The 19,985-nt window shown below is 43.3% G+C and overlaps 3 protein-coding genes across 4 annotated transcripts; all 3 read left to right on the top strand.

The window, feature by feature from the left end:
* The first annotated feature begins 860 nt into the window (after positions 1-860).
* On the top strand, positions 861-1,879 carry ifitm1 (interferon induced transmembrane protein 1). Its single transcript, XM_029153906.2, has 2 exons — positions 861-1,124; positions 1,542-1,879. Exons 1-2 carry the CDS (start codon positions 909-911, stop codon positions 1,716-1,718), a joined length of 393 nt encoding a protein of 130 aa, XP_029009739.1. The 5' UTR covers positions 861-908; the 3' UTR covers positions 1,719-1,879.
* A 1,441-nt stretch (positions 1,880-3,320) lies between these two features.
* LOC114857425 (mannose-binding protein C-like) lies at positions 3,321-5,371 on the top strand. The gene is made up of 5 exons (XM_041071183.1): positions 3,321-3,353; positions 3,397-3,522; positions 3,972-4,094; positions 4,592-4,634; positions 4,792-5,371. Exons 1-5 carry the CDS (start codon positions 3,321-3,323, stop codon positions 5,175-5,177), a joined length of 711 nt encoding a protein of 236 aa, XP_040927117.1. The 3' UTR covers positions 5,178-5,371.
* A 29-nt stretch (positions 5,372-5,400) lies between these two features.
* On the top strand, positions 5,401-19,944 carry LOC114857422 (pulmonary surfactant-associated protein D-like). 2 transcript variants are annotated; one of them, XM_029153896.3, is made up of 5 exons: positions 5,401-5,539; positions 5,970-6,275; positions 8,325-8,429; positions 19,130-19,195; positions 19,341-19,944. In XM_029153896.3, the coding sequence occupies exons 2-5, from the start codon at positions 5,996-5,998 to the stop codon at positions 19,724-19,726; spliced, it is 837 nt and encodes a 278-aa protein (XP_029009729.1). In that variant the 5' UTR covers positions 5,401-5,539; positions 5,970-5,995; the 3' UTR covers positions 19,727-19,944. The 2 variants fall into 2 exon arrangements, with proteins under 2 accessions (XP_029009729.1, XP_055365916.1); XM_055509941.1 differs by having other exon boundaries at positions 5,409-5,539; positions 5,974-6,275.
* The last annotated feature ends 41 nt before the right edge of the window (positions 19,945-19,985 follow it).

Below are 19,985 nucleotides of genomic sequence, written 5' to 3'. Positions count from 1 at the left end.
CTGTTAAAGAGGTCTTAGCAAAGGCTTGTGTACATATTCACAATTTGGATCATTTACTACAAAAAGTGATTAGTATTTATTTATACTGTCTGTGTTGAATACAAACTGGCATTTTGAACCTGTGTTTTCATTAGTGCGGCTGAGTTTAGCCCAAATGGTCCAGCTCTACGAATGATTGCCTAAAAACTTGTCAAGACTTTGAAAAATGAACTGTGTATATCATTCAGAGCTCTTTATGATATACCGATGTTTGAATCTAAGAAAATCCTGAAACCCCAAACATATGTAGATTACCTTTATACCAGGAGATAAAATCTGGGTGCTGTCAGATAGTGGTGTCATCTCCTGCATGCTCTAAAAAGCTGCTCCACATCCTCAGTAAAAGAAAAGGGGCATGGTGCAAAGATGTGCAATATGAATCTCAATCAACTTGTGAGATGTGTGCAAACTAGCTGTTACAATGTCTGAGGTCACAACTGGCCATTTTTACACCATCATATGACGCTACAATAATTGTGATGTGTGCTCAATCAAAACCCAAAGAAGACAAAGAATCAATTTTGTAGAGTATGGTGCCATCAGGTTTCTTGAGCCAAGTTTTAATGCTCTAAACTGGACTTCACATACAGTTTCCACAACAGTGTAACTCTGATTCATTCTGAATGTTTGAACATGCAAAGGTATCTGCTCAAATCATACTGTATGCAACGAACAATGCAAAGTGTGAGTGGAAGGGGAATTCTTACCCGCTCAGCTTAACAGTACTGTGGTCGACTTGTTTTTCTTATCGGCGTTGGGTAAAAAAAAAAATCCTGTACCAACCTCCAAACCCCTTCAAAGGGAAGCCGCTGCAGTGAAATCTTTTGCTCATACGTTTCTCCACTTCAATCTCGTCTGAGCTGCCAGCGATGAATCCCGCCTACTACCCCGCCGAGGCGGCCCCGCTGCAGGCGGTGAGGCAGGACGGGCTCCCTGGGCAACCTGGAGCTCCGGCACTGGTTCAGTACACCACGGTGAATGTGCCCGCGGAGCCTCCCAAGGACCACATCATCTGGTCCCTCTTCTGCTTCGTCTACTCAAACCCTTGCTGCCTCGGACTGGCAGCGCTCATCTATTCCATCAAGGTTGGTTTATATGCAGTAGTTGTTATATTTCTTTTAAAACATTTTTACTTCGACAAAATGAGCATCCTGCACAGCTAATTTACAAATAAATAAATAGTAAGTACAAGTAAATGAATAATAATAGAGTAAAGCTAGGAAAGACAAATTTATTGTCAGAGGAAATAAAAATGTGCTAAGGGCTCCTTGATTTATTTAGTTTTAGGTAGAAAACAATGATTGTGTTTAAACAAGCGAGACCTAATAAATAAAATGAATAAAATATTATTCAACATGCTAAAAGTTAGATTTTTAAAACCCTGAATTTTTGGTACTTTAAAACAAATGTGAAATAGATGAAAAAGGCAACATATGTTTTTAACAAATGTTTTGTATTACAACTGTTTCCTCAACATTGTGACATGACTATGTGTTTTTCAGGCCAGAGACCGGAAGATGCTTGGAGACATTCAGGGTGCAAAGACTTACGCCGCCACTGCTCGCCAGCTGAACATCGCATCAACCATCTTGGCTGCCGTCGGCTTCTTCATTTTCATTATTACAATCATTTCTATTTCTGTCAGCGCAGCCAATGCATATCCTAGATACAGATATTAAATGTATAATGGTGGAGGTGCCTGCGTCTGTGCCTGGCATCATTTTATTGTCTCATTCTCAAATGAAAAGCTTTGTATTTTTGAATTACTTCTCTGTAAACGTGAATCTGCCCTTCACGGTGACCGAACGCTGGATGCCATAAATGTCTTCCTCCCTTTGCACATTTCCTGTCTTTCTTTACCAACCCTAACTTGCGCCACACAGACGCACAATGTTGGAAAAAACAGACAGTTTAAAAGGAAGTTAACACCTTTAAGACGCCTTTCACTCTGAAGAAAACCTGAGCTGAAAGCAATGACTCCTGTGCGTTACCCAGCTGGAGGCCTGTAAAGGCAGGTGGGACCATATGGGGTTGCTAATCAGCCTGAAAAGCCCCCAGTGGTTCAGTTTATGATTGTCAGCTTCAGTGATGAACCAACCAACCATGTCTGCCCTCATAGTATATTTAATTTGAAATAAAACATCTGTAACGTGGCAGAAAATGTGACTGCTTGAGTTTTTAGTACATGATAGTGATAAGAAATCCTTTCTTACGACTCAAATAGAGGCCAGATGTACAAACACACCCAAAACGACTTTGACTGTAACGTGTTTACCAGCTTTTAATAGTCACATTGTCAACAACTACGAAGGCCAAAAGCAGATCAGTCACAACATGAAGCTACAGTAAGAAAGTGGAAACAATATAATATATATAAACATCTGAGAAAATGTTAGCAAAATGAGATGGCTGTGAATTCAGAGAAGGCCTGAATACCTAGAAAGGAGCTGTGGTATCAGAGGAAGAATGCTGAGGATGGACCTGTGTCACTCTCACTCTAATTACACAAATAAAGTAAATCAGTAATGTCAAATGAGCATGTTTCTGTTTGTTACTGTTACTGTATCACTTTCATATCTCATATATTGTTTCTTACATGTATAGCATTGTACAACTGTGTTTACTGAGGCTGAGCAAAAATATGAAAAATATAGTCACATATCACTCTGAACCATTTAAAACCTGAATAAAAACACGTGTTTAAAATGCGCCAAGGCATAAAAACATCTTTTTGTTTCTCATCCCATAAAGTACATTATTCACCTGTTTTTCATTTCCTCTACTGGATCCTTGACAAATCTCTAAAACCAAGCTGTTTTGTTCACCACTTTTCTCTAGGAACCAGAAGAGCAGCAGCACTTCTTCAGAGAACTCCAAGTTAAACTGTAAGTTTCTTTATTTTTTACAACACTGTTTATACTCTTACCACATTAATGTGTATGGCTTATTTTATATTTAATTGTTGTTCTAAAGACATGAATGCATGACGTGTGCCTCAAACGTGTGTGAAAATGACTTATAAATGAACTATGTGAATCAACTCTAAGAGTGAGCATCATAGTCAAAGTTTGGTTTCAGTGACTATATTTCTAAATGCACAGCATTCAAACAAAATTGTTAGAATTTCTGATAAAGCACATTCATTCAATAGATGTTTAATGCAAACTGCAAGTGTGTTTGCTTTCATAAATATAACAAATATATTTCAGTCATGTAAATTATACAAATGGTTTTTAAATTGTATGTGAACTTTATTTTAGAAAGACTTCCGCTTTGAAAAGATGAGGCTGTGTCTCCTGCTCTGCATCCTTTGTGTGATTGCTGCTATTGGCTACAGTCAGCATTCAGATAAAATAGAAGTTCCTGGACCACCAGGACCACCGGGACCACAAGGGGCACCAGGAGCTCGAGGGTTTCCAGGAGCTCCAGGGGCACCAGGAGCTAAAGGGGTACGAGGGTTTCCAGGAGCTCCAGGAGAACCAGGTATGAAAAGGGCAAAAGGTTGATGTCATTGTTACTGTTCTCCAACACCACTTTCCTCACATGTTGCATTTTCAATACATTTTTGGCAAATCCTGTTTTTTAAAAAACAAAAAATATATATCTTTTGCAGGCTCTCTTGCTAAAGTATGCATTATATCTATCATTCACTTGAAAACAAAAACTCTTCTCTTCCATCAATCTCTCAACAATATGAAATATTTCCTGTAATCGTGCTTTCAGTCTCAATATTTGATGACTAAATGTAAACGTAAACAGCAGTGTCCTGGAAAGAACACATGATAGTTGACGCTAAAATGCTCACTGTTTTTAGCTACTCAATATCTTGTTTTATTTATAAAGGAAGGGGGACTGGTACTGAGTTTGTTTACTGATGTTGCCTTGTACAATATATGTATTAATGTAGACCCTTTCTTTCTTTTTTTGTGTAGGACCTCCTGGACCTGTTGGATCTGCTGGATCTAGAGGATTTCAAGGTGAGAGAGGACGTCCAGGACCTTCAGGACCTCCAGGACCTCAAGGTTTTCCTGGACCTGTTGCAATGTGTGGAAGAGGTGAATCCTTTTTGGCGATAAACAAAAATGACAAAAGAATTGTCTGTAGCTGAGTAACTGTAAACACCATTTTCATACTTGATAGTATTTAATACAGCAATTTTGTTAAACTATTTTTGTTGAATGTGGAATTTTTAAGGCTTTTGCTAAAAGCAATCTATATAGTGTAAGTGCCTTTTTTGTTGAGAAACTTTGCTAAACATTGTACTCTTTATGTCATATGTCATAATATCAGTTCATGTTTCTGCCCGTGTCATTTTTGTTATTGACACCTGTTTAACACTAAACCTCAAATAACTGCAGAATCAGTCAGTGAATCAACACAGCTTTAAATTTTAATTGCAAAACAGCTAAAACAATTTATTACATCTATTTCTGCAGTTTCTTTTAATATAACAGAGAATTAAAGTTAATAAAAATTTCTGTAACTTAACCTAATATATCTGGTAATTTTGTTTACTCTGTTTAATCCAGATTTAATTACACCTCTTTACCAGGACCTTGAACCATTAAAGGAGGCCGTTGCTAAATTAGATTATGGTGAGTATCTGACTCAACAAATAACATGATTTATGTCAATGGTTTGTTTGTGAATGTGATACATAAGTGACATCTTAAAAAAAACCCAGATATTATAAAACCAGTACTATTTGTAAGAACATCTCTGATTTCCTGCCTGTTGTTTTGTTTTTTCCAGTCACGACCTACGACTTTGTCAAGAGGGTTGGCCAGAAATATTTCGTGTCCCACAGGGAGACGGGCTCGTTCTCGGGGGCTGTGGAGTTCTGCTCCAGTCAAGGCCTAGAGCTGGCTTTGCCACAGAACGAAGACGAGAACAACATGTTGACCCGGGTGTTTGGTGAAACTGTCAAAACGGCCTGGATCAGCGTCAACCATAAAAAATCAGAGGGGGACTTTACTACTGATGTGAAAAACCGACCTCTGGTCTTCACCAAATGGGCAGAAGAACAGCCAGAAAGATCCATCCAGGACACGGGCTGCAGCTTGCTGTCAGAAAACGGCAGGTGGCGGGTGACACGTGATTGTTCTCAGAAGGCTTTTATTGTTTGTCAGGTCCAGTAGAGCTCCTCCAGCAGGTGTTCTAGCGTTCTAGTAGCTAAAGGTTTGGTTTGTTCTAGAGTCCCTGTCTTCTCACTGTGACACAGCCGCCCCCAAAAAACGTTTTGTTTTTTTGAGTGTAGACATCAATGCAATGCAATGGTTGTACAGATGTTCTCATATTTAAACCTGAATAAAAACACATGTAGTTAACTTGCTCCAAGGCATAAAAGCAAAGTTATATCCCCACACAGATTATTCACCTGTTTTTCATTTGCTCTATTGAATCATTGTCATATCTCTGAAAACCAAACTGTTTTGTTCACCACTTTTCTCTGGGAACCAGAAAGGCAGCAGCACTTCTTCAGAGAACTCCAAGTTAAACTGTAAGTTTCTTCATTTTTCACTAACCAACACTGTTTATACTTTTAGCACCTTAATATGTGTTTGGCTTATTTCATAATTATTGTTGTTCTAAAGACATGAATACACGAGCAAAACGTGCTTCAAATGTGTGTGTGAAACTGATTCTACTCTAGAAATCAACTATAACAATTAGCATGATTGTCAAAGTTTGCTTTCAGTGACTATAATTTTAAATGCATGGCTTTTAACATGTTAAGTTCAAGAATTTCTCATTATAAAAATTATAAAAACAAACATTTTAAAGCATCTATGAAGTTAAATGGATTTTTAATTCAAAGACCATTTCAGTTCAATTAACAGGACTCTGTATTCAATAGTATTCACTAGTCATAAATTATATATATAATATATTTCAGATGTTTTTTATATTGTATGTGAACTTTATTTTAGACAGATTTTAGCTCTGCTTTGAGAAGATGAGGCTGTGTCTCCTGCTCTGCATCCTTTGTGTGATTGCTGCTGTTGGCTACAGTCAGCATTCAGATAACAAAGAAGTGGGACCACAGGGGCCACCAGGGCCACTGGGACCTCCGGGACCACCGGGATCACCAGGGGCAGATGGGCCACCAGGGGCAGAAGGACCACCGGGAAAAGTAGGGTCAGCGGGACCACCAGGGCCACCGGGGATTCCAGGACCAATGGGGGGAGGAAGACCATGGGGGGACCCGGGTCTTCCAGGGGCAAAAGGGGATCGAGGTATAAAAAGTGCAAAAGGTTAACGTCATCGCTACAGTTCTCCCACACGTTGCATTTTTATTACTTAACATTTCTGGCAAATCCTGTTTTTAAAGTAAGTCTTCTGCAGGTTCTCAGTATTTATCATATCTATTTTAAAAGGAAAAAATATTTTCTCTTCGATCAGTGTGTCACCAATGTGAAATATTTTCTCTAATGGTACTTTCGGTCTAAATATCTAATGACAAAATGTAAACGTATGTACACAAATAAAACAAGTTCTGTTTTCCCAAAAGAACAGTAGTGTCCTGGAAAGAACACAACAGTTGACATGCAGCGTGTGGATAATGTTCAGTGTTAATAAATAGTCTGCTTCTCTAAATTTGTATTTACTTAATACCTTTTTTTAATACCATTTTTTGCACAGTCAATACTGTTATTGTTCTCTTATCCTGTTTTGTCTGTTATTTTGTTCAATGCCAATTGCTTCTCCTCGGTGGGCAGCGGGGTTGGATGAGATCCACCCTGAGTACCTCAAGTCTCTGGATGTTGTGGGGCTGTCTTGGGTGACATGCCTCTGCAACAACAATGAAGACAGTTCCTCTGGACTGGACAACCGGGGTGGTTTTCCCTCATCACAAAAAGAGGGAAAGGAGAGTGTGTTCCTCTCTCTCTCTCTCTCTCTCTCTCTCTCTCTCTCTCTCTATCTATCTATCTATCTATCTATCTATCTATCTATATATATATATATATATATATATATATATATATATATATATATATATATATATATATATATATATATATATATATATATATATATATATATATATATATATATATATATATATATATATATATATATAAAAATATATATATATATATAGATAGATAGATAGATAGATAGATAGAGAGAGAGAGAGAGAGAGAGAGAGACTTTAGGGGGATCACACTTCTCAGCCTCCCTGGGAAAGTCCATACCAGGGTGCTGAAGAGGAGAATTTGGCCGATAGTCGATTCTTGGATACAGGAGGAACAACGTGATTCTCATCCTGGTTGTGGAATCCTAGACCAGCTCTACACCGTCAGCAGGGTACTCAAGGGTTTGTAGGAGTTTGCCCAACCAGTCTGCATGTGTTTTGTGGACATGGATGGCCGCGTCCCTCATAGCATCCTGTGGGGGGGCTCTGGGAGTATGAAGTCCAAGGCTCTTTGCTAAGAGCTGTTTGGTCTCTGTACAACCGGAGCAGGAGCTTGGTTCACATTGTCAGCAGTAAGTCAGACCTGTTCCCGGTGCATGTTGGACTTTGGCAGGACTGCCCTTCTTCATTATTTTAATGGACAGTAGGGGTTTGTTTCAGGTACCACAGGATTGAGTCTCTACTTTTTGCAGATGATGTTGTCCTGTTGGCTTCATCAGGCCAGGAACACCAGCGTGCGCTGGGGCGGTTTGCAGCTGAATGTGAAGTGGCTGGGAGGAGAATAATTTCCTTCAAGTCTGAGGCCATGGTTCTTAACCGGAAAAAGGTGGTTTGCTCTCTCCAGATTGGAGGAGCAAACCACCTTTTTCCTTCCCCAAGTGGAGGAGTTCAAGTATCTTGGGGTCTTGTTCACAAGTGGGGGAAGGAAGGAGCGTGAGATTAATTATGGATCGGTGTGGTGGCTGAAATGATGCGGTTGGTGTACAGATCCATCGTGGTGAGGAGGCAGCTGAGCCAAAAGGCAAAGCTCTCTCGGTCAATCTATGTTCCTATCCTCACCTATGGTCATGAGCTTTGGGTCACAAAAGAAGGAGCTGGAGGAAATGTTTGGGGAAGTTTGGAACTCTTTTGCTCAGACTACTGCCTCTGTGACCCGGCCACGGATGAGTGGTTATGTATGTATGTATGTATGTATGTATGTATGTATGTATGTATGTATGTATGTATGTATGTATGTATGTATGTATGTATGTATGTATGTATGGACGGACGGATGGATGGATTAAAAAAAGTCATATTGTCTCATAAGGAAAGAGGACTGACACTTTAACCACACCGAGTTTGTTTACTGATGTCCTTTTCTGTCCAGGATTTCCAGGAATGGATGGACCCCCTGGACCTATGGGACCTAGGGGGGAAAAAGGAGACCCAGGACTGCGAGGATTGCCTGGACCAGTTGTAATGTGTGGAAAAGGTGAATAAACACGATAAACAGACATAACAAAAAAATAAGTCTGAACATCATTTCTATAGGTAATAGTTTTCCATACTTCTATCGATAGAAGTATTTTTATATTATTCCCCAGTATTTTATATATATATATATATATATATATATATATATATATATATATATATATATATATATATATATATATATATATATATATATATATATATATATATATATATATATATATATATAGATTACTATTGCAACAACACATCATCAGTAGGGTAAAACTAACCTGTCTCACGACGGTCCGAGCAGGACCCGAGCTTGGAAAGTGGATGAGACCACCCGCGGAGGGTGAGAATAGAGTGTGTATACACTTTCCAAGCTCGGGTCCTCTACCAGAGGCCAGGAAGCTTGAGGGTTCTGCGCAGTATCCTTGCTGTTCCTAGGACTGCACTTTTCTGGACTAAGATGTCAGATGTTTTTCCAGGGATCTGTTGTAGCCACTGCTCCAGTTTGGGGGTCACTGCCCCCAGTGCTCCGATCACCACAGGCACCACTGTGGCCTTAACCTTCCAAGCCTTCTCCAGTTCTTCTCTGAGCCCTTGGTATTTCTCTAGTTTCTCATGTTCCTTTTTCCTGATGCTGCCATCGCTTGGTATTGCCACAGCCACCACTACGGCTTTCCTCTGCTCTTTGTCCACCACCACAATGTCTGGTTGGTTCGCCATTACCATTCTGTCTGTCTGTATCTGGAAGTCCCACAGGACCTTGGCTCGCTCGTTCTCTACCACCTTGGGAGGTGTTTCCCACTTTGATCTTGGGGTTTCCAGTCCATACTCCACACAGATTTTTCTGTATACTATGCCAGCCACTTGGTTATGGCGTTCCATGTATGCTTTCCCTGCCAGCATCTTACACCCTGCAGTTATGTGCTGGACCGTCTCAGGGGCCTCTTTGCACAGTCTACACCTTGGGTCTTGTCTGGTGTGGTAGATCTGGTCCTCTATGGCTCTGGTGCTCAGGGCCTGCTCCTGTGCAGTCAGGATGAGTGCCTCTGTGCTGTCCTTCAGCCCAGCCCTTTCAAGCCATTGGTAGGATTTGTTGAGATCAGCTACTTCAGTTAAGTTCTGGTGATACATCACGTGTAAGGGCTTGTCCTCCCATGATGGTCCCTCTTCCAGCATCTCATCCTCTGTTCTCCACTGCCTGAGACATTCACTCAGCACGTCATCTGTCGGGGCCTTATCCTTGATGTACTTGTGGATCTTGGATGGTTCATCCCGGATAGTGGCTCTCACGCTCACTAGTCCTCGGCCTCCTTACTTGCGGCTAGCGTATAGTCTCAGGGTGCTGGATTTGGGGTGGAACCCTCCATGCATGGTGAGGAGCTTTCGTGTCTTAACATCTGTGGTCTGTATCTCTTCCTTTGGCCACCTTATTATTCCCGCAGGGTATCTGATCACTGGCAGGGCGTAGCTGTTTATTGCTCGGGATTTGTTCTTGCCATTGAGCTGGCTTCTTAGGACTTGCCTTACTCGTTGGAGGTATTTGGCTGTTGCCACATTCCTTGTTGCCTGTTCAAGGTTGCCGTTCGCCTGTGGTATTCCAAGATACTTGTAACTTGTACTCAATGTCTGCTATTGTTCCTTCTGGGAGTGAGACCCCTTCTGTGTGGATTACCTTGCCTCTCTTTATCACCATCCTCCCACATTTCTCGAGCCCGAATGACATCCCAATGTCGGAGCTGTAGATCCTGGTGGTGTGGATCAGTGAGTCGATGTCTCGCTCATTCTTGGCATACAGCTTGATGTCATCCATGTACGGAGGTGACTTAAGGTGGCCCCGTTCCGGACTCGGTATCTATAGCCAGTCTTTTTTATTATTTGGCTGAGGGGGTTCAGACCTATGCAGAACAGGAGTGGGGACAGTGCATCTCCTTGTCATATGTCACATTGGATGAATACTTGGGCAAGTGGGTTCCCATTGGCTTCGAAGGGAGTTCTGCACAACCACATCGAGTTTGCAATGAAGGCCCTTAGAGTTCTATTGATGTTGTACAGCTCCAAGCATTAAGTGATCCATGTGTGTGGCATTGAGTGATAGGCTTTTTTGTAGTCGATCCAGGCTGTGCACAGGTTGGTGTGTTGCACTCTGCAGTCTTGGGCGACTGTTCTGTCAACCAGGAGTTGGTGTTTGGCTCCTCTGGTATTCTCACCAATGTCCTTCTGTGCTTCGCTAATGTGCCCACTGTCACGTCCTCTTCTGTTTTGGTTTGTGCTTTTGTTTCACTAGCTGCCTGCAGACAGGAAGTGGTCATCAGAGCAGAGGGGTGGCACCTGGTTAGGTTGCTGAGGTGATAAATACCTCTGCCTCAGTGATTGCAGGTCTCTCCTGCACTTCCCAGTACCTGCGTGGTTTGGTTTGTCTATTTCTTTGATTGCATACAACATGCACACATCCCATTTGTCACTCATCCAAGCACATCATTCACTATTGATATTGAACCTACTGACAAGTTATATTCATGTTATGTTTGTCGGTTACATTTATTGCTGTACAATAAATCTGAGTTAATGAAACCTGACTTGTGTCCCCTCTTTGTCACAAATGTGGAGCCAGTTTGTGACAAGTGGGGGCTCATCCGGGATTTAAGGTTTGCCCTGGATTAGGTTTGAGGTTGTTGTTGGAGGGGTACTGTCAGGTTTTTGGTTTGTTTAATCATGGTTGCTGAGTGGCTAGTTTTGTCTCTGTTCATTTGTTAGATTGGGTTTTTTGGGGGGGCTAATTGGACTTGAGTTTGGACAGGAGTGCTTTTTCCCCTGTTAGGTTTGGCAGCAGGTTCCAATTAGGAATCTGTGGTGATTTCATGTAGGTGGCAGTGAACGTGGGTAGAGCTTTTGCTCAGGAGCACCTCCGTGATTGTGAGAGGGTCGCCATTTTTTTGTGGTTGCCTTTGTCACATCATTGGTTTCGAGTGCATAAGAACCTCCCATATGTGACTGCATGAAGACTAGGATTGAGTTATTTAGGTAGTTTCTCTTCACTAGTCAGATTAGGGAAGGGGAGTGGTTTACCTGTTCAATCTAAAAAAAGTTTGGTTGAAGATCCGTTTTCAAGGATGGTTTCTCTGGCGGAGAGCTTTATCCAAAGCCCTTCAGAGTCTCTACTAGAGCAGTGTACCAAAGAGCAACTTCTTAAGATTGCGGAACATTATGAAGTTGATGTTCCAGATAAGAAGTTGAAGGAGACGGTTAAAATTTGCTTGAGGGAGAAGTTGTTGAAGACTGGCATTCTCTGCAGGCAGCCAGTAGGTATTTTGGGGACAGGTTTAATACCTGTTGTGGGAACATTAACTTTTGAGCAGCAAAAAGAGCTAATGTAGTTGCAGCTAAAACAACAGCTTGAACTGGAATGCCTGCGATATGAAAAAGAATTAGAAACCGAAACTATAAAACATAAAACTCAGCGTGCCACATTAGATGTGCAGCAGTATCGCTTGGAGTTAATGAAAAAGGGTAAGTTACCCGGTGGTGCTGAGGAAATTGAGGGCCAGGTAGTTAAAGCAGCGAGGGACGTACATTCTGGCCTCGTCAGTAATCTTTGCCTACTTCCCAAATTCAATGAATCAGACCCTGATACCTTCTTCACCTTATTTAAGCGTATCGCAGATGCTAGTGGGTGGCCTGATATTGACAGAACTGTCTTGCTTCAATGTGTTCTAACAGGTAAAGCACAGAAAGCCTATTCGTCTCTTAGCTTGGACGACTGTCAAGTCTATGGAAAAGTTAAACTGGCTGTGCTGAAAGCCTATGAGTTGGTGCCTGAGGCATATCGGCAGCGTTTCCGTTCTAAGAGGAAACTGGAAAACCAGACTCACGCGGAGTTCGCCCGAGATTTGATAACGCAGTTTAATCGATGGTGTACCGCTTCTAAGGTTAGTACCTATGAAGATCTCTGTAACCTTGTGGTTTTAGAACAGTTTAAAAATTCAGTACCAGATCATGTTGCAATGTTCATTAACGAACGTAAGGTTCAAACACCAAGCGAGGCAGCAGAGTTGGCAGATGAATTTGTTTTGACACATAAGAGGACGTATGATGTAAAGAACGAAGCTCGCCGTACATACGACTTTGGTCACAGAGCTTTTAGACAAAAAGCAGTGGCCGATCCGTTTTCTCCAAAAACCGATGATGGTGGTCGAGGTGTTGGGTCCGGTTCAAATACATGCCGGTACTGTCGGATGAAGGGTCATTGGAAAAATGAATGTCCGGTACTTCAAGCTAAGAAGACTGGTTTAGCGAAGCCTGTTGTGATGGCTGCTCCAGCAGTGGCATTGCACAACCACGGGGGGGTAGCTTGGCAATCACCTGTTCCTGATTTTGTAAAACCTCTGCCCGACTTTTCCGCTTTTATTTCGGATGGGTTGGTGTCTTTGGAGGGTAGTAGGACTCAACAGTCTATTAAAATCTTGAGAGACACTGGGGCTGTGGACTCGTTTATTCTCGAGTCAGTGCTGCCATTTTTAACGAAAACCAGTACCGGTCAGTGCATCATTGTTTTAGGCATGGGACTGGTACCCTTATCCGTTCCAGTGCACAAAGTAAGTCTTACCTGTGGTCTGGTGCAGGGTAATGTGTTAGTGGGTGTCCGTCCACAGTTGCCAGTGGAAGGGGTACACTTGATTCTGGGGAATGACTTGGCTGGAAGTAAAGTGTGGCCGGATGAGGGGTTCCTGCTGGAGAAGAACTGGACTTTTGCTGATGACATCACTGGAAGACCATCTGTACCTGATGGGGTTTTATCAGTCTGTGCAGTCACACGAGCTGCTAGTCGTGCAGCGCAAGTCATAGATGAACAACCATGTCTAGAGTTACCAAGCAATTTGTTGTTGAATCGGTTAACAGTTTCTCCGGCTGATTTAGCTCAACAACAAAAAGCTGATCCTTCCTTGACGGAGTTGTTTGATAAAGTTTCACTACTAACAGAAGTGTGAAATTCTGCCCAGTGTTTCTTTCTGTTAGATGGGGTGCTGGTTAGGAAGTGGGTACCGCATACTGAACAGTTGCTAGGAGAACCTGTCTTCCAGGTAGTCGTCCCAACTTCGCTCCGCAATAAAGTCCTTGCGGCATCGCATGGTGAAGTGGCAGGTCACTTTAGGGTGAGGAAAATGTATGACCGAATATTGCAGCATTTCTTTTGGCCACGGTTGAAGAAAGATGTTGCAAGTTTTATTAAAACATGTCATACTTGTCAGCTCACAGGAAAACCAAACCAGGGGGTTAATCCTGCACCCCTGAACCCAATTCCTGTGGTTGGACAGCCTTTTGAGTATCTGCTTATTGACTGTGTGGGACCTTTGCCCCGTTCTAAATCTGGGAACACCTACAGTATTTGTTGACTCTGATGTGTCAGGCTACGAGGTATCCAGCCGCTTATCTGATTCGCACCATTACAGCCAAAGCTGTGGTCAGGGCTCTAACTCAGTTCATTTCCATATTCGGGATTCCTAAAGTGATCCAGTCTGATCAAGGATCCAACTTCACTTTCCGCCTCTTCTCTCAAGTGTTGAAACAACTGCAGGTCAGGCATAATCGTTCCACAGCTTTTCATCCGCAGAGCCAGGGAGCGCTGGAGCGACTTCATCAAACTCTTCTTTGTTGCGGGCTTACTGCACAGAGTTGTCTGGCAACTGGGAAGAAGGGCTGCCATGGTTGTTGTTGGCGGCTCGGGAAGTTGTTCAGGAAAGTACAGGGTTTAGCCCAAATGATTTAACATTTGGTCATAGAGTAAGAAGCCCACTGGCTGTTCTGAAGGATGATTGTTTGAAGGAGGAAGTCCCTTCAAATCTCCTTGACTATGTAAATGGGTTCCGGTTAAAACTGCATAGGGCCGGAGACTTGGCAAAACAAAGACTGGAGAGGTCACAGAAGAAAATGAAGCGCTTGTATGATCGCAGAGTGGAAATCTGACAATTCAGTCCGGGTGATCGTGTCCTTGCTCTTTTGCCGTTGGTGAGTTCGCCATTTCCGGCAAAATTCAGTGGCCCTTACGCAGTGGTAAAACGGTTGTCAGACTTAAATTATTTGGTGGAAACTCCTGAGCGCAGTAGGAAAGTCCAGATTTGTCATGTTAACCTGTTGAAACCTATCCTCGTGACTCAGACAGGGCAGAGCTGGAACGTCTGCAGAGGGTAAAACCCATACTGGTAGCGGGCCCAACCATCACTCATCTCAGTCAATCTGACATGGATGGTGAGGAGGGGGAGTTAGTGGCTGAGGACTGCTGATTACAAGGTCGGTTGAAAAATTCAGAAACGTTGAAAAGGCTTGGTGCCCTTGTCAGCCATTTGGATAGCGCAAAGCGTGAAGAATTGGTTAAGTTAATAAAGAGTTATTCGTCTCTCTTTTCAGACACTCCAACTCGAACGCATTTAATAGAGCATGACATAGAAGTTGGTAATGCAGAGCCCATCCAGCAGCATTTTTATGGGTGTCTGCTGAGAAGAGGTCACAGCTGGAGAATGAAGTTCAGTATATGCTTGACAATGGCATCGCAGAACCATGTTCATCGAACTGGGTTTCGCCATGTGTTCTGGTTAAAAAAGCAGATTTCAGTTTGAGGCTGTGTACTGACTATCGTAAAGTGAATAATCTCACACAACCTGACTCCTATCCGCTTCCGAGAATGGAAGATTGTATTGATCAGGTAGGGTCATTTCTTAGTAAGTTTGACCTCCTTAAAGGGTATTGGCAGGTTCCGCTCTCAAAATGAGCAAGGGAAATTTCAGCTTTTATTACTCCTTTTGGTTTGTTCTCCTACACGGTTATGCCATTCGGCTTACGAAAGGCACCTGCAACTTTCCAGCGATTAATGAATCGTGTGGTGGCTGGCCTCAAGGGTTGCGCTGTGTACTTGGATGATGTGGTGATCTTTTCAAACACCTGGGAAGCGCATGTCCAGGATATTCAAGCTCTGTTCAACTGGTTGGTGTGGGCACGACTGACCATCACTCTTGCTAAATGCGACTTTGCTAAAGCTACTGTGACCTATCTGGGAAAGGTTGTAGGGCAGGGCAAAGTTTGTCCAGTGCAAGCTAAAGTCTGGTCCATACAGCAGTTCCCTCAACCCACGAATAAGAAAGAACTGATGCGGTTCCTGGGGATGGTGGGTTACTACCGCAGTTTTTGTAAGAACTTTTCATCTGTTTTGGCACCTTTGACTGATATGCTTAAAAGTAAATCACCCTTCATTTGGTCCTCACAATGTGAGAAGGCATTTGAGGGGGTGAAGGCATTGTTGTGTTCTGAACCTGTGTTAACAGCCCCTTGTTTTGACCAACCTTTTAAGCTCCAGGTGGATGCCAGCCAGGTTGGTGCTGGAGCAGTGTTATTACAGGAGAACAACCGAGGAGTGGACTGTCCAGTAAGTTTTTTTCCCGAAAATTTAATAGGCATCAACTTAAATATTTAGTAATTGAGAAGGAGGCCTTAGCACTGGTTTGGTCTCTGCAACATTTCGATGTCTATGTCAGTGCTGGGGTACAGTTGACTGTTTATACGGATCATAACCCTTTGACTTTTCTGAAGTCTTTGCAGAATCCCAATAAAAGGCTGATGAGGTGGGTGTTGTTTTTATAGCCCTATGACCCGGACATTCGTCATATTAAGGGCTCAGATAATGTCATCGCTGATGCATTATCTCGTGCCCTGTAGGAACTTAAACCCATGTAACTGCATGTTAACTTCTCCGTGTTTCCTTGGCCAGCTTGTCTTCCATCTTAAATTGCTCCCCTGGTACCGAGGTTGCTGATGGAATGACTGAATGGTGTTTTGGAAGTGTCATCTGCGAGAGAAGTATGTTCATGGATTGGGGGATCACTTTTGTCCAGTAAGGGGGGTTGTTGAGTGTCCATTCTTGGCATGTAGGGCCATGTTATGTTTGTGAGGTTCAGGGTAGAACCTCCCTTTTATTGGAGAGGGTGTCATACCCTCTTCTGTTTTGGTTTGTGGTTTTGGTTCCTTTAGCTGCCTGCAGACAGGAAGTGGTCATCAGAGCAGAGGGGTGGCACCTGGTTAGGTTGCTGAGGTGATAAATACCTCTGCCTCAGTGATTGCAGGTCTCTCCTGCACTTCCCAGTACCTGCATGGTTTGGTTTGTCTATTTTTTTTGATTGCATACAACCTGCACACATCCCATTTGTCACTCATCCAAGCACATCATTCACTATTGATATTGAACCTACTGACAAGTTATATTTATGTTATGTTTGTCGGTTACATTTATTGCTTTACAATAAATTTGAGTTAATGAAACCTGACTTGTGTCCCCTCTTTGTAACAAATGTGGAGCCAGTTTGTGACACCACTTACTGTATCTTAGCTGTGATGATGCCTGACATGAGCTTCCATGTTGTGGAGAAACAGGTTATTGGCCAGTAGTTGGAGTAGTTGGATGGGACTGTACCCTTTGAGGGATCCTTCATTATCAGGATTGTTCGCCCTTCGGTTAGCCATTCAGGTGGCTCCCATCCCTTAGCAGCTGGTTCATTTGTGCTGCCAGGCGCTCAGTGAGCTTCTTTAGCCAGTAGGCGTGGATCATGTCAGGGCCGGGTGCTGTCCAGTGTTTTTCATACCTGAGACTCTTTGTTGGATGTCTGCCACTGTGATAGTCACTGGATTCTGTTCAGGGAGGTTGCTGTGGTCTTCCCTCCACCAGCCACTGTGCATCGCTGATGTGTGATGCATCCCTCTCCCATATACCCTTCCAGTACTGTTCAGTTTCCAGCCGTGGTGGGTCTGCTCTGCTGTTATTACCCTGCCATTTAGAGTACACTTTCGCAGGTTGTGTTGCGAACAGCCGGTTTATTCGTCTGGTGTATCTCTTTAGGTGCCTGGCCAAGGCTTGTAGCCTTTGCTTGGCAGTTTCGAGTGCTTCAGGTATGGTCATCTGGCTGTACCTCTTGGGCATCGATCTTTTCATAGCACCTTTCTGGGCCTCTGTCATTTGGCTCACTTCCCTCCGAGCTGCCTTGATTTTTGCCTCCAACCTCGTCTCCTTCGTCCTGCCTTCAACCTTCGTCTCATGGCCCCCATGGTTGCTCTTATAGCCAAGCACCTCCAGGATCACTGATGCTGAAGCGTATATCAGCTCATTGGTTTCCGTGATTGTTGTGGTAGGGATCGCTCTCAATGCTGCATTCACATCTTCCATGAGACTTTCTGATGGTACTTCACTTAGGGTTGCCTGCTCAATCTCGCCATAATTCTATCTTTCAGATCAGTCGCTGCCTCGCTCAGCGTGTCTGTGCTCATTGGGGCTTTGTACCAAATTTCCGGTTAGGGAGATGATGAAACCTCCCCTCTGACCTGGCGTCCTGGCTCCCCCTTGCCGTAGCCTTTGTGTTGTATCTCGTCAATCTCAAGTTGTGATAGCAGTTGCCGTTTGTGGATGTTGGAACACTGAGCTACTAGTTGCTTCGCCGTCAGTCTTGAATGTGGGTTCCTCCGTTCCTATTCACCGCACATTCTTTGCATGTAACCCCTCTGACTAGGGTTACTTGAGTAGTAGCATTCCAACAGAGCCTTGTTCTCGCATCTCAGCCATTTCTTTCTTGTTCCAGTAGCCCACTTCTCGCCAAGGTGCTCTGGTTCCCCAGCACTTGACGCAGACCTTGTTAGACCGGGCGACGTCTGAGCTGGTATCTCATGTGGTGCATTGTCTCTCATTATTGTATGAGATAGGCAGTAGCTTGAAGGGTCTTGCCCAAGGACCCACACTGGATGCTCACTCGCCCTGACAGGGGATTCAAACCACTCTCTGCCATGCTGCAGAAGTAGTTGCAGTCTCCTCAGAAGGTAGTGTCTGCTTTGACCCTTTCTGTACAGTGCATCTGTGTTATGAGTCCAGTCCAGTTTATTGTTTAGATGCACACCCAGGTACATATAAGAGTCTACTCTCTCAATGTTTATTCCCTGGATGCACATTGGTGAATGACAGGGTGAAGAGGGAAGGGAGACAGGACTGTCCCCTGTGGAGCACCTGTGCTGCAGACCACGTTCTGCAGTTCTGCAGGTGGGCGGTTGGTGAGGTAGTCCATGATTCATGAGATTAGGCGGGTTCCACCTGCATGTCCATGAGGAACATGATCCTCACTAAGACGCCAGGCTTGTCCAGGTGCTTATAGGTGCAATGGAGCAGATGTATGATGGCATCATCCACTCCTAGTTGGGGTTAATATGCAAACTGGAGGGGGTTGACTGAGAGTTTGACCAGACAATGGAGGGAGTCCAGGATAAGCCTCGCAAAAGCCTTCATGATGTGAGAGGTCAGAGCCATGGGTCTGTAGTCATTGAGGACACTAGGACGTTGTCTTAGTTTCCAGTTTGCTCCTGTAAGCCTCCTTCCCCTCTCTGATTTTGACTGACAGCTCTCTCTGGACACTTCTAGCTGCCTCCCTGTCTTTTCATTCAGGGTGGCTTTGATTACGAGTGATGCATGGCTTGTTGTTAGGAAAGCTGTTGTTAGAAATTAATATAATCTGTGATGCAGTCTGTCAGTCCATCAATGTCCTCACCATGAGGTTCACAAAGAGCCTCCCAGTCAGTGTCTTCAAAGCAGCTCTGCAGCGCAATGCGGTCCTCATCTGTCCACCTTTTTACAGTTTTAATGGAGATCTTTTGCAGCTCTGGTAATTTTGTTTACTTTGTTTAATCCAGATTTAATTACACCTCTTTACCAGGACCTTGACCTATTAAAGGACGCCGTTGCTAAATTAGACCATGGTGAGTATCTGACTCAACAAATAACATGGTTTATGTCAATGGTTTGTACGTGAATGTGATACATAAGTTACAGCTTTGGTAAATATTATAAAACCAGTACTATTTGTAAGAATATCTCTGATTTCCTGCCTGTTGTTTTTTCCAGTTACGACCTACGACTTTGTCAAGAAGGTTGGCCAGAAATATTTCGTGTCCCACAGGGAGACGGGCTCGTTCTCGGGGGCTGTGGAGTTCTGCTCCAGTCAAGGCCTAGAGCTGGCTTTGCCACAGAACGAAGACGAGAACAACATGTTGACCCGGGTTTTTGGTGAAACTGTCAAAACGGCCTGGATCAGCGTCAACCATAAAAAATCAGAGGGGGACTTTACTACTGATGTGAAAAACCGACCTCTGGTCTTCACCAAATGGGCAGAAGAACAGCCAGAAAGATCCATCCAGGACACAGGCTGCAGCATGCTGTCAGAAAACGGCAGGTGGCGGGTGACACGTGATTGTTCTCAGAAGGCTTTTATTGTTTGTCAGGTCCAGTAGAGCACCTCTACCAGGTGTTCTAGCGTTCTAGTAGCTAAAGGTTTGTTTTGTTCTAGAGTCCCTGTCTTCTCACTGTGACACAGCCCCCCCCCAAAAAAAACTAAAAACAATATCACGTTTTGTTTTTTGATTGTGGACATCAATGCAAAGAAACTGTTAAAATCAAATGTACATACTGTTCACTTTAATATTGTGATTAAAGTAAATCAGTGATGTCATTGGACAGATTCCTCTTGTGTTTCCTAGAACAATGATCCAG

Source organism: Betta splendens, chromosome 6 (assembly GCF_900634795.4).
Source record: "Betta splendens chromosome 6, fBetSpl5.4, whole genome shotgun sequence".
NCBI lineage: Eukaryota > Metazoa > Chordata > Actinopteri > Anabantiformes > Osphronemidae > Betta > Betta splendens.
This window is presented reverse-complemented; position numbering and strand designations above follow the sequence as displayed.